Source organism: Parasteatoda tepidariorum, chromosome X1, assembly GCF_043381705.1.
Source record: "Parasteatoda tepidariorum isolate YZ-2023 chromosome X1, CAS_Ptep_4.0, whole genome shotgun sequence".
NCBI lineage: Eukaryota > Metazoa > Arthropoda > Arachnida > Araneae > Theridiidae > Parasteatoda > Parasteatoda tepidariorum.
In genome coordinates this window covers 73,285,438-73,297,878 of record NC_092214.1, presented here as the reverse complement: position 1 = coordinate 73,297,878, position 12,441 = coordinate 73,285,438, and the positions used below count along the sequence as shown (strand labels likewise).

General features: G+C 30.6%; 1 protein-coding gene across 3 annotated transcripts in view; it reads right to left on the bottom strand.

Annotated features, from left to right (window-relative positions):
* Window positions 1-12,441, bottom strand: part of LOC107440073 (WD repeat domain 81) — a 107,548-nt gene that overhangs the window by 88,386 nt on the left and 6,721 nt on the right. For all 3 annotated transcript variants that reach the window (XM_016052860.3, XM_043048186.2, XM_071187794.1), the window contains exon 2: window positions 3,180-3,361. In XM_016052860.3, the coding sequence (XP_015908346.2) occupies window positions 3,180-3,361 (182 nt within the window). The remainder of the gene's footprint in view (window positions 1-3,179; window positions 3,362-12,441) is intronic.

Here is a 12,441-nt window from a genome sequence, read left to right as displayed (position 1 = left end):
ATTAAAGGGGAAAAAACTGACACAAATACAGTTATACATTAAAAATGAAATGACATTATAGGTAAGAAATAACTAATAAGTACTAAAAAGCTAAAAATGAAAAATATTTATGAAAAATATTAAAAAACCTTTACAAATTTTTTTTAAAGTTTTTAGAATTCTTTATAAAAATATACTAATTTAAACACATAAAAAAATTTATTTGAAGTACGAAAAATATAAGTAAATAGATAGAGTAAAATAAACATTTATTTTAAAAATTATAAATATATTTATTGAAAAATGTGAAATAAATGTTTGTGTGCTATTGGCTGTGAGCTATTTGTTGACATATATTGAACAAATATTGTCTTTCTTTGCATACTTTATTAAAAAGAAAATTTAAAAAAGTATTTTGGGTCTTTTTCTTTTCCTTCAACCCTGAAAAAGATTTGCTACAATCAAATATATTTTCAAAAAATTAAAACTATACACAAATGTTAGAAATATTTTATTTTCAAGAGTTGATTTTAGTAATTTGTTTTCAACTAGAATGTTAAGGGGGGAAAAAGAGAAAAGTTTGTTGAGCAAAGTTGTTTTTCCTGTCAAGATGATTAACTTTTTTATTTAAAAATACAAAAACACAAACCTGTATATGATGTCATCATGACATAAATAGATAAATATCATCACTGAACAGCAATAGTTTTGGTGCAGTCTAAGGAGAACTACCTTTTTTAAGGACCTTATTTCCTTAAAATTGGTTACTTTTATTTTTCATTGTCAGTAATGCTACAATTTTCAAAAAAGATTTTGAGCTTTTTCTTCTTTTTTTTGAGAAAAGTATAAGTTAAATCTATTTAAACTGTCAGAAATACTTTGTTTACACAATCTGATGTTTTTACTTGGGAGAGTTGCTTAAAAAACGTGTTTGCTAACTTACTGCTGGTAATATATGTTTTTCACATATTTTAGTAAACTAATATTTAAGTAAAATGATTGAAACTTATTTTGAATTTGTATGGTAGACTTGCCAATTTTTTTTTTAAAATTGAATAATTAAATTCCTGAAAACAGCTAAGCTATTGCACTTAAACAAATAAAATGATTAGTGGTACTTTAATTTTCTGTTGAGACCATTTAAGTCTCAAGGTCAAATTTCCCCATGAAAGGGTGAAACATACCTCCCTAACATAAATTTTTTTAAAGAAATTGTTTAAAAAAATGTATGTTAGGGATCACATCATCAAAGAAGTAAGTATTATTGGCATATTATATCAATAAATATAAATTAGTCATATTTCACAAAAATAATAAACTTCAATTATTGAACCCTCTGAACAATACTTGGTTTTAAAAAAATAGAATTTTGTCCCTTACAACCAAAATAAAGTTAGCTATATAAAATTTTGTTGCAAGAATTTTTGACTGAGAACAAGTTAATCAATTACATAGCTACTAGTAGTATGCAAGGTGTGACAAAACTAATGGTTCCAACTGTAAAGGGTAAAAGAATTTACCAAAAACAAAAAACTTTCACCATACAACGTGGGCTCAAAAATCATAAATGGCAAGCTGAAAGATGGTCTTTCTTGAGAAAAAGGGAGAATATAGTAAAATTTTTTTATTTCCGATTGTCAAGAAATTTTGGTTTTATATTAGTTAGGAATATTTACTAGAAAAAACTTATTTTTCCAGAAATAAAATGAATAAAATGACCAATATGAATAAAACCAAAACAAATTTTAAAAAAAAACTGAATGAAATGGGTGATACTAAAAATAGCCAAATAGAATTGTTTAGCAATATTACAAGAACATATTTGAATTTAAACAAATTATTTTATACAGAATTATAAAACCTATATAACATAGAATCTAAGACTTGGTTTCAGTATTCATATTTCACAGTATTTCATTATAAAAATTAGTATGCTATTTGCAATTGAGATTTCAAAATGTGATTTGTAGTAGAAAGTACAATAAGCATGTGATTTGTTATTTTAATGGCATTTTAAAAGTTGATAATAATGTTTAAACAACTATTTATGTAATAATGAAATTATTTTACTATACTTCTTCCATAAAACATTGGAACAAATTACAATTATTTTTGATTTCTTAAGAAATTCATTAAAATTATTTTAATTTCTAATTGTAACTAGTTTTGGAAATTAAAATTATTAAATTACCTTTTCCTTTTGTGACCAAAGTTAACTGTTAAGTGAAAGCTGAAATATTCACAGCAACTTTGTTATAAATTTAAACAGATATGGTTTTTAAACTCCAAGCAGAGCTTGTTAGGTAACAGAACCAGCTGAACCACTTTCCTGGCTTTGAATAGCAAATGTTGAGGCAAATATTTACAGAGAAATCAATATAATTAAGAGGTTCTGCTTTTAACCATAGTTTTGTCTATGATTTTTTCCACTGTGGAAGAAACTTGCCATCCTAGAACTTTTAACAACAGCGGTATTCCTGCCCTTGTGGATGCAGTATTATCAGAGTTCTGCTGTATTATGTAATGTAATATTCAAATAGTACTTATAATAATAATATAACAGGCATTACGCCACATTTATGCTCATATTCTTTTGAACTAATTGTAAGCTCAAAATACAAAAATTAAAATCTTTGATTGTATTTTATATTATATTAAAATATTTAACAAAAAAATATATATACAAGCTAAAAAAATGCTATTTTTTAAAAATTTGCAATAATNCTTGGTAGATCTTCTGTTCTCTTTTCTGTTGATTTATGGGTTTAATGCATAGATCACTAGAAGCTAAGAAAGGAAAAAACCTGTCAAAATACTTTATTTTTTTAAGAGAGTGGGGAAGATGAAGAAATGTTTGTTTATTTTGATTGTTAAAAAGTGTCCGGGAAATTGACCCTTCCGGAAAAGGGACGTCCGGATATGGGACGTTACACTGTATATATATAAAATACTACTTTAAGACTTATAAGAAAGTGCAATAAAAGTCACATTGTGATATACACAGACACTATAAAAATTAACAAAAATATGAATGTTTATAAATTTTTTTAAAAAACCAAGGTCACAACGCCAAAAATATATAATTCTGGAGAAAAAAATAATACTTTTTGGCAAAGAATCATAAATAATTATGATTTCCTACAGCTGGGATATAAATTTTTCATAAAATGTTAAGGCTATCTACTAAATAAATAACTTACTTAGAAACATTTCCCTCCTTTTTTTTAATTAAATTTATAGTAATAAATTTCCAAACACAATTCTCTTGTGTGTCTAATATAGAAAATAGATATATAAGATTGTCTTCTGCTAACGCATTTGCAAGACATTCACCAGGAATTTTAGTTCCAGAACTTAGATATTTCAGCCAAGAAATATGAATCTGAAAAATAAAATGTTTAAAAATCAATATAGTTAAATCTAAGTAAACTAAGGAAATTAGAAAAAAAAACTATTGATTTTAACAACAAACAAGCAAAAAAAGAATAATAAATAAATTAATTAATTAAACGATAAAAACGTAATATTTTTAACCTTTAGCAATGATAAATTTAACAATATAAAATAAATAATAAAATTATCCTTAAAAATGAAACAAAGCTGCAAGAAACCGAAATAAAAAGAATAACTTATTAATTAATAAAATAACAACTTTTCAACAAAGCCATCCTAGAAAATATTAAAAATACTAAATTAATAAAAATATTATACAATAATCAATATTCAAATATTTGTATTTAATTGAAATTAAATCGTATTTAATTAACTGACAAACGTTTTAAGAAGCAAAAACGGAAAAATAATTATAAAAATGCAACATAATAAGATTTTCTATTTTAAAAAAATGAATCATTAATAAAATTGATAAATATAAATTGCGATGGTAAAATCGCGAAATTAATAAAAAAAACTTATTTTAATGATAAATAAGAGACTAACACAAAAAGAAACTAACAAATAAATAAGATAATTGAAGATACTATTTATTTAATTGAAGGTAAGCAAAATTATAATTAAATAAATAAAACCAAATTACAATAAACTTAAGATTTATTAAAATCTCCAAATCAATTAAAATAAAATAGAATTAATGATAAAAAATTGTAATATATTTCATACCTAATTGTAAGTAAAAAAGAAATCGATAAATTACAAGGAAAACTTATTAATCAAATTAAATAAAAACATTTAAAAATTTCCAAACGGAAACGATAGTTAAAAGAAGCACTAACATAAATGTTAAAAACCAATACAAGACCGGATATAATGAAATCAAGTGAATTTAAAAAAAAATCTTTAGCTTAAAATTCATGAATAAGAATAATTAACATTTTGAGTACAAAATTTATTGTGAACGAGGGGAAAAAAACTTAGTGGAATCAGAGAGGTATCACTTATAAAAAGAGAAAGCTACAATTTGCTCCATCGTCTGCTTTTATTGCTAGTTTTGCAAGATTCCACATCAGGCAAAACTTGCAAATGATACCGCAACTCTGAGGAATCTAAATTTTTTCAAATGAAAAAGATTGTTTCGTTAATAGTATCAAATAAACATAACAGATGACAGAAAAAAATAATTATGTATACAATAATTAATGTGCTATCCGAAGTTATAAAACAATAATAACAAATATGAATTTAAAAAAAAAAAAACCTAACATGTCAATATTCTCACGGGCAGAAGTTTCAAGTGTTTAACTCGGACATCCAATTGACAACACTACAGAAATGCTTAGCAGTAACGCTAAGTAAAACCTTCAGGATGCACCTAATAACGGTCGGTTTGGAGAAGAAATCTGATTTTTTTTATATCCTCTATTGAGCAAATTATGGTTTTGAAAATGGAAGAGGAAATAGGATTGATTGTATCTCAATAGGATCATATCACTATAAGAACTCGTTAAATGTTTTTCTTTAAAGACGTTATTTAGTAAAAATTCAGCTCTTAATGTTCCTTTCATATCCTAGTATTCATGAGTTTAATTGCCTATGTTGAGTTAACATAGCTATTTTTATAGAATATTAAATTATTATTTAAGAAAAATATAAAAAAAATAACTTCAAAAACAAAATAAGTTTACTATACATAGCGTAATTACCAGTTTGCATAGAAAGTAAAGGCGGCCTCCTCGCAATGCAGCCACAATCATGGCATTGATCACGAAATAGTGGAATCTTAGAATCCATGACCATCACCGACACAAATCAAGTGATTCGGATCAGCGATCTGATTATTGATCCGGATCATCAAGTGATTCGAATTCACTGATTCCAATCAAGTGATTTAGTGATGATGTGGAGTGGACTGTTGACCAAGTGCAACAGATCATACTCGATTTATATCATATTTCTTGTCAGGTTACGTCTACTAGCTCCCCAAGGAGAGTTCCTTGGTGGTCTTCTGAGCTTAGTAAATTACGTAATAAATGTAGGAAGTTATTTAACAGAGCGAAGAAATCTGGAGAATGGCAGTCCTACAGAAACGCTCTAACTGCTTATAACAAGGCGATCAGAGCATCTAAACGTCGCTCATGGCAGACTTTCTGCGATGGCATTAATACTAATTCTGCCACCGCAAAGATTGCAAAAATTCTTACTAAAGACTTTAATTGCAGTTTAAATGCTATCCGTCTTGCAAACGGAAGATACAGTGAATCAGGAGAAGAGGCTCTTAGAGAATTACTAGAAGCACACTTCCCTGGATCTCATCCTGTGGAGAATGAAAATCTACATATTACTACCACAACTACTTGTAGTAGGAATGACTGGGAGGCCGCCAAAATGGTGGTCTCCTATGAGAAGGTTGTATGGGCCATAAAGTCTTTTAAGCCCTACAAGTCACCAGGCATGGACAACATCATACCAATGATGCTTATCCAGGGGGTGAATACACTGGCCCCTATTCTATGTAGGATTTTTCGATCCTGCATAGCATTTGGNGAGGAAGCTAAGGACCGTCTTAGATAGACTCCATCCAGATCTGACGGCTGAGAGGAAGTTGAGACAGGAGCAAGATGCGTATAGAAAAAATGGTAGTTCTCTTCCAAGATCGTTCAGTGCCGACGATCCAAGGGGTTTTGTCCCCTATCCTATGGTGTATGGTAATGGACTCCCTGTTAGTTCGGTTAACTGCTCTTGGCATTCCCTGTATCGGGTACGCTGATGACGGTGTTATTGTTGTCAGAGGCAAACATGGAAAAACTGTCTCTGATATCATGAATAATGCACTCCTAGAAGTAGCTAGGTGGTGTTTTAAATCAGGCTTATCTGTCAATCCATTCAAGATAAGTTATGTAGCCTTTACACGGAAAAGGCAACTTGATCTAGGTAATGTATACTACCTGGACCATAAATTGGAACTCACGGAGAAAGTCAAGTTTCTCGGGGTTTATTTTGACTCCAAACTAAATTGGGGTCTTCAACTTGAATACTGCACCAACAGGGCCAGAAAAATTTTCTGGTCTTGTAGAAATGCTATTGGTAGAACATGGGGACTGTCCCCCAAAATAGTCTACTGGATATACTCAATGATTATTAGTCCTATCATCACTTATGGCGCAATCGTCTGGTGGTCAAGGACTAGATTGAGCTCTGCAAGGTCTAATCTTAACAGACTACAAAGAATGGTCTGTGTAGCCCTGTCAGGCTGTCTCAGGACCACTCCTACAGCTGCTCTAGAGAGCTTACTTGGGCTTCTTCCATTGAACTTACGCATTGAAGTTGAAGCTCAGACAGGCGTAAAGCGTCTTATGTACCTTGGCCTATGGAAAGAGAATTCCAAACACTTGTCATGGGGACATCTTGTTTCACAAGTGAAGGATTTATCCTCTTTTATTATGCCTAGTGATTATATGTCACTAAGATATGCTTTTCACAAGCCCTTCAAGATCCATTTTCCTACTAGAGATGAATGGTTCAATTCTCCTCGGTGGCTTAAAGGCAAATGCCTGATATGGTACACTGATGGGTCAAAGATTGGTGCCAAATCAGGAGCAGGAATTTACTGCTCCAATGATGGTACCAAACTTCACTTTCCCCTGGGAAATTATGCCACCGTTTTTCAGGCTGAGGTCTATGCCATTATCTTGTGCTGCAAGTTATGCATAGACAAAGGATATCAAAATACGACTATCCGCATCTGTTCTGACAGTCAGGCTGCTCTCCTATCACTGTCAAGGTGTAAATTCACCTCTTTGTTAGTGTGGGAATGCTTCTCGGTCCTCTGTGACCTGTCCACTCATAACAAGGTATCCCTGCATTGGGTACCAGGACATATGGGTATCGGTGGAAATGAGCTAGCTGACGAAGCAGCACGGGCTGGCTCTAATGCAATTTTCTGGGGCCCTGAACCTGCGCTGGGAATTTCTCCCTCCTCATTTAGGGCAACCATATTCAAGCTCTACGGCAAGATCGCCCATGAGCAGTGGCGCGCTGCTGACGGTCAAAGACAAGCTAAGGAGCTGAATCGAGACTGTCCTAGTGTACGTCAAAAGGAGCTCTTAAAGCTTAACAGAAACAGTATAAGGAAGATCATTGGTCTTCTTACTGGTCACTGTATCCTCAGAAGACACCTAAACATTATGGGAATTGAATCAAATTCTCTTTGTCGGGGATGTCATCTAGAAGAAGAGACATCACGACACATACTCTGTGATTGTGAGGTCTATTCTGCTCAAAGATTTGAGCATTTAGGACAGCATATTGTCAATGCCTGGGAACTGCAAGATGTTCCTGTAAGGTGCTTGCTGAATTTTATTTCAGCCATAGGGCTTTCATGCTAATCATGATTTTAGGGTTTGGGTACAATAGACCTCTGGTCGATGTGCCCTGCTCGTCAGAGCTGCCCAACCTCTAAGTCTAAGTGATTTAGATCACTGATTTGAATCAAGTGGTTTATCTCATTTATTCGAATAAGGTGATTCAGCTCACTGTGATACAAATCAAATGATTCAGCTCACTGAGATACAAATCAAGTGATTCAAATCACTATTTTAATCAAGTGATTCAGATAAGTCATTTGAAAGACGAAATTCGGATCAGAGATTCGATTCAAATCACTATTTGAATCATACGATTCGGATATCTGATTCAAAATAAGTGATTCAGATCAGTAATTTGAAACATAAGCAATTTGAATCAGTGATTTGAATTAAGCGATTTTGATCAGTGATTCGAATCACTGAGGCGAATAGAGTGATTCAAGTTACTATACGAGTCAAGTGATTCGAATGGAAGGACTCATAGAAGTGATTCGAATCACGCAATTCAGATTAGTGAGTAGAATCATGCAATTCAGATCACAGATTCGAATTAAGAGATTCAGATAACTGATTCGAATCGAATGATTCAGCTCACTTATTCGAATCAAGTGGTTCACCTCAAGGCGATTCAAATCAAGTGATTCGGATTAGTGATTCTAATTTTTACTTGAATCAAATGATTCGGATCATTGATTCTAATCATGCGATTTGGATCAGTGATTCGAAACAAGCGATTCAGATCAGGAACTCGAATCAAGTGAATTAGGCCTGTGATTTGAATCAAGTGATTCGGATCAGTCGTTCGAATCATGCGATTCAGATCTCAGTTCCAATCATTAATTCGAATAACATAAATTAACGAATCAATTGCTAATCACGTGATTTGAATCGAATGATTCAACTTAGATTCAAATGACAATTTACTTTACTTATCCCTCTTTTTCCCTTTACCAAATGTCGATTGAAAAAAAAAGAGTATTAAAACGATACAATTCTTTCAAGTAAGTAAATATACTTATCATATGTTTCGTATAATTATATTATCTATGTTGCTGAATGCTATAACTACTTTTAACTGTGGTAATTTTTAAGAAACTACAAAGGGAAAATGATTAATGATTAATATTTTTATTTATTATTCAAATGTGAATTTATCGAATTCTTTGAATGGAAAATGTTAATTCCTTAATTATGATTGCGTAAAAATCTCCTAAGTTTATTCAATAAATTTTTAACTACATATGACATTGCGTCACAGTGAAAAAAAATTAACTAAAATTAAAGAAACAATAATTCATCATAATTTAAATCTATTCCGATAAAACTGATTCGAATCAGTACTCTAGTACTGGATGTTCCTTAATAACTATGCTTATTATATAATTTTAGAACCTTTATCAAAAACGATGTACGAAAGTATATTCATTAGGAGTTGCAAACTAATTGAAACCTGCCTGAGAAAACAGAAAAGTAATTATTAGGATCACTTAAGAACTCATCAAGCAATCAAACTGGTTTTTATATTTTTCAGTTCGCATGTATCACTCGTGATTTGACATATTTCTATAGCGTGTTTTTCTTATAAGCTTAAATATCAGTTTGCAACCTCTAAAGTGCATGTTTTTTACAGGGCTCCTAAAAATATTTGTTAAGGGTGGTAATTTTCTGACCACCCTGAATTTGTGACAGTGCTCTAACAACATGGATTAAAGCTTTAATCATAATCCATACTCTTAAAATTACAGTTTATAAATTATCATAAAGAATGCAAATTTGATAATTATATGCTGATTAAAAAACAATACTATTACACTAGATATAACAGATTTATTTCTACCCGCTCTTTTAGTGAAGAAAATTTTTTCATTAAAGGTACAAAAGGCTAATAAAATTTGTTGGCAGATCAGAGCATTGAAAAAGTTAGACTATTAGTATTAAAGCTCTTTAAGAGATGTAGATACAGAAAAACATAATGCACCAAAGAAATCAGTTTATACTGAAATAGGCATTAATTTAGAACTCCATTCTTTCAAAATTTATGTGTCCAAGAAAAATTAAACTTCTGCTCTTTTTTTCCCTTTTAATTTAAATAATGGGAATCGTATTGGCATTCTTTTAAGCTGTAAAAGATAAGGTTTTTTCAAGCTTTGTCACAAACATGCATTTCTTGCTCAATATAAATATTTTTCTACCGATTGACGCAAAATATCTGTGTTTATGTAATTTAGGAAAAATATCCAACATACAATAACACTGTTGATGTGTTTCTTTATAGTTTTACAAAATTATCTATATTTCAGACGGAAATAAATTTTTCTTATATAGATAATAGCTAATTTGTTATTTACTAAAAAGAAAAATTCATTTAATTGAACATGTAAATTATTAATGAAATCATTGCTTCTTAGTTTTAGATATTAAAACTTACTACTAAACAAGAAAAAATTTGATAAAAATCATAATTTTAAAATGCAAAAATCTCGTTATGTTTTAAGTAATTTAATTTAAAATGTTTATCACAAAAACAAAACTCTGCCCATGCTACAATTTAAATTGACCGAAAACTTTTCACGAGTTTTAAATAAGAATTGCTAATTGATAGAAAATGGAACATATGTTAATATGATTTTGAATGGTGCAAATAAAATATAAGCTAACTTGAAAACTTCAAAATTTTTTCATGTTAGTTTTATCAGGGTGGGCAATTTCCCCCCACTGCGAGAAAGAAATGTTGTGGGAGAAATAAGTTTCTTACAAGTGTAAGAAATGAAAGAGTCCAGGGCTCGCGTTGAGCATTTGTCATCTTGCCAAATGCGATAAAATCGAGAATTCAGCAACAAGAAAAAAATTGTGCTTTGGCGAAAGTATTGACGAGTCATTTTTTCTACCGAAAATAAAAATATATAGTTTGTCTAAGGTAAGAACTCCCCCCTCCACAAGTTTGAAGCAGTCTGCTGCTATGGAAACAAGAATAGCCCACTTCAGGGAGGGTAGCTTCTCTATACTCTAGGGCTAACACAATAGGCCGAAGAAAAAAATTTCCTTTCTTTTGCTGACCTAAGCCAAAACCTGCTTTAAACAGTGATCCCACACCCCTACTTGAAATAGTTATACCTCTTTAACGTAATTAGGGGAGTTCTTACTTTAGACAAACTATATATTCCTCTCGATCCTGAAAATAGATGGAAAAAAAAGGACAAAAGAATTTTTTTTAACAAATCCTGCATTTTGAATCAATTATAGTAACTTCCGTTAGATACGGCGCATAACAAATTAGAATTACATTAAGTCCAGATGACGTAAGCATTAAGCAACAAGAGAGATTATGTAAGCATGAGACAAACTACTGTAAAATACAGATTACCAAGTTCATTGTTGGATCACGGGATATAATGTGATGAAATTTTTCCTACGGTACGTGTCAATAAAAGCAGATTAAGCGGTAGCAAGCTGCATATTTTCATTCAAATATTTTTGCCGAAAATATGCTTCTCGTGACAATAACAGATACAATAACGTGACAATAAAGTAATGTTGCTTCAGGTTTATCCTTATAATACAACTTACTGATACTACTTTTATTTGTATCATGTTAATTAGAGTTAAAATCCATTACACATATTAAAGTTAATTTAAATTTTAATGATCAAAATTATCTTGAATACAATTGAACAACATTCTAGAATACAAGTGGGGGGAGAAGCTAAGATCACTCACCAGGGCATCATCTCTATTCTTTCTTAATCACCTTCCAACAGCTAGTCAAAGCATCAACTGATTCCTAAATGGATGCAACCCCTACAGCAAGAGGGAACTTTGCCAAACTCACCCTCTGGCTCACTTTATCGATGTTTTTGGCGTACTTACTATTTTGGGACTCCTTGCTCTGCATCACTTATTTTACTGCCCCTAATATAAGAAGTTATCAAACACTAACCTAAACCTATTATACTATTTCTTTTTCTTAAAGACAATAAAATAACATCTACATTTTTCATCTTCTTTCTTATTTATTTCTCATTTACTCCTCCCCAACTGCAAAATGACTCTTGATTTGAATTTACATTTTATAAAATAATTCTATTTATAGTAAATTTGTAATTTGATTTAAAGTTTTCTACAGGAAAAAATCAATTACCCTTGGCTAAGAATTTTGAAATTTGACTAATTTTACTGGTTAATAATTTGAAGTCCTTAGTGCGGGCCTAAAGAATTCTTTTGTTTAAAATTGTATGTTTTACATAATATATTTAATACATTTAAACAAACATTTATATCTCTTCAATAACACATTTTTATGTGAAAACTTAATTTTGAGAAAGGAATTTACTGTTGAAAAAAAAAGCATTTATTGAAATTTTTAGAAGTTAAATAGACATAACTTAAAGCATTGTTTCTCAACCGCCAGTTTGCGAAATAGTGTCAGTCTGCAAACACTATTCACATGTCCACAGAAGGGATCTAGATTATATATTAGGTGACTTTTTTTGCACAAAAGAATATATAGCTAAATCTTTTAACCCATCAGTCATATTTTCACTTATAAATAATATTTTTTCACTTATAATATTAATTCCCTTATAAATATAAGTTTTGGGGAAAATGTATGCAAGAACAGCTTTGAAATACTTTCTTCTTTCTGCAATTTTATAAATATGAAAATCCATGCAAATTTAATTTTGATGCACTAAAAGGAACTTGT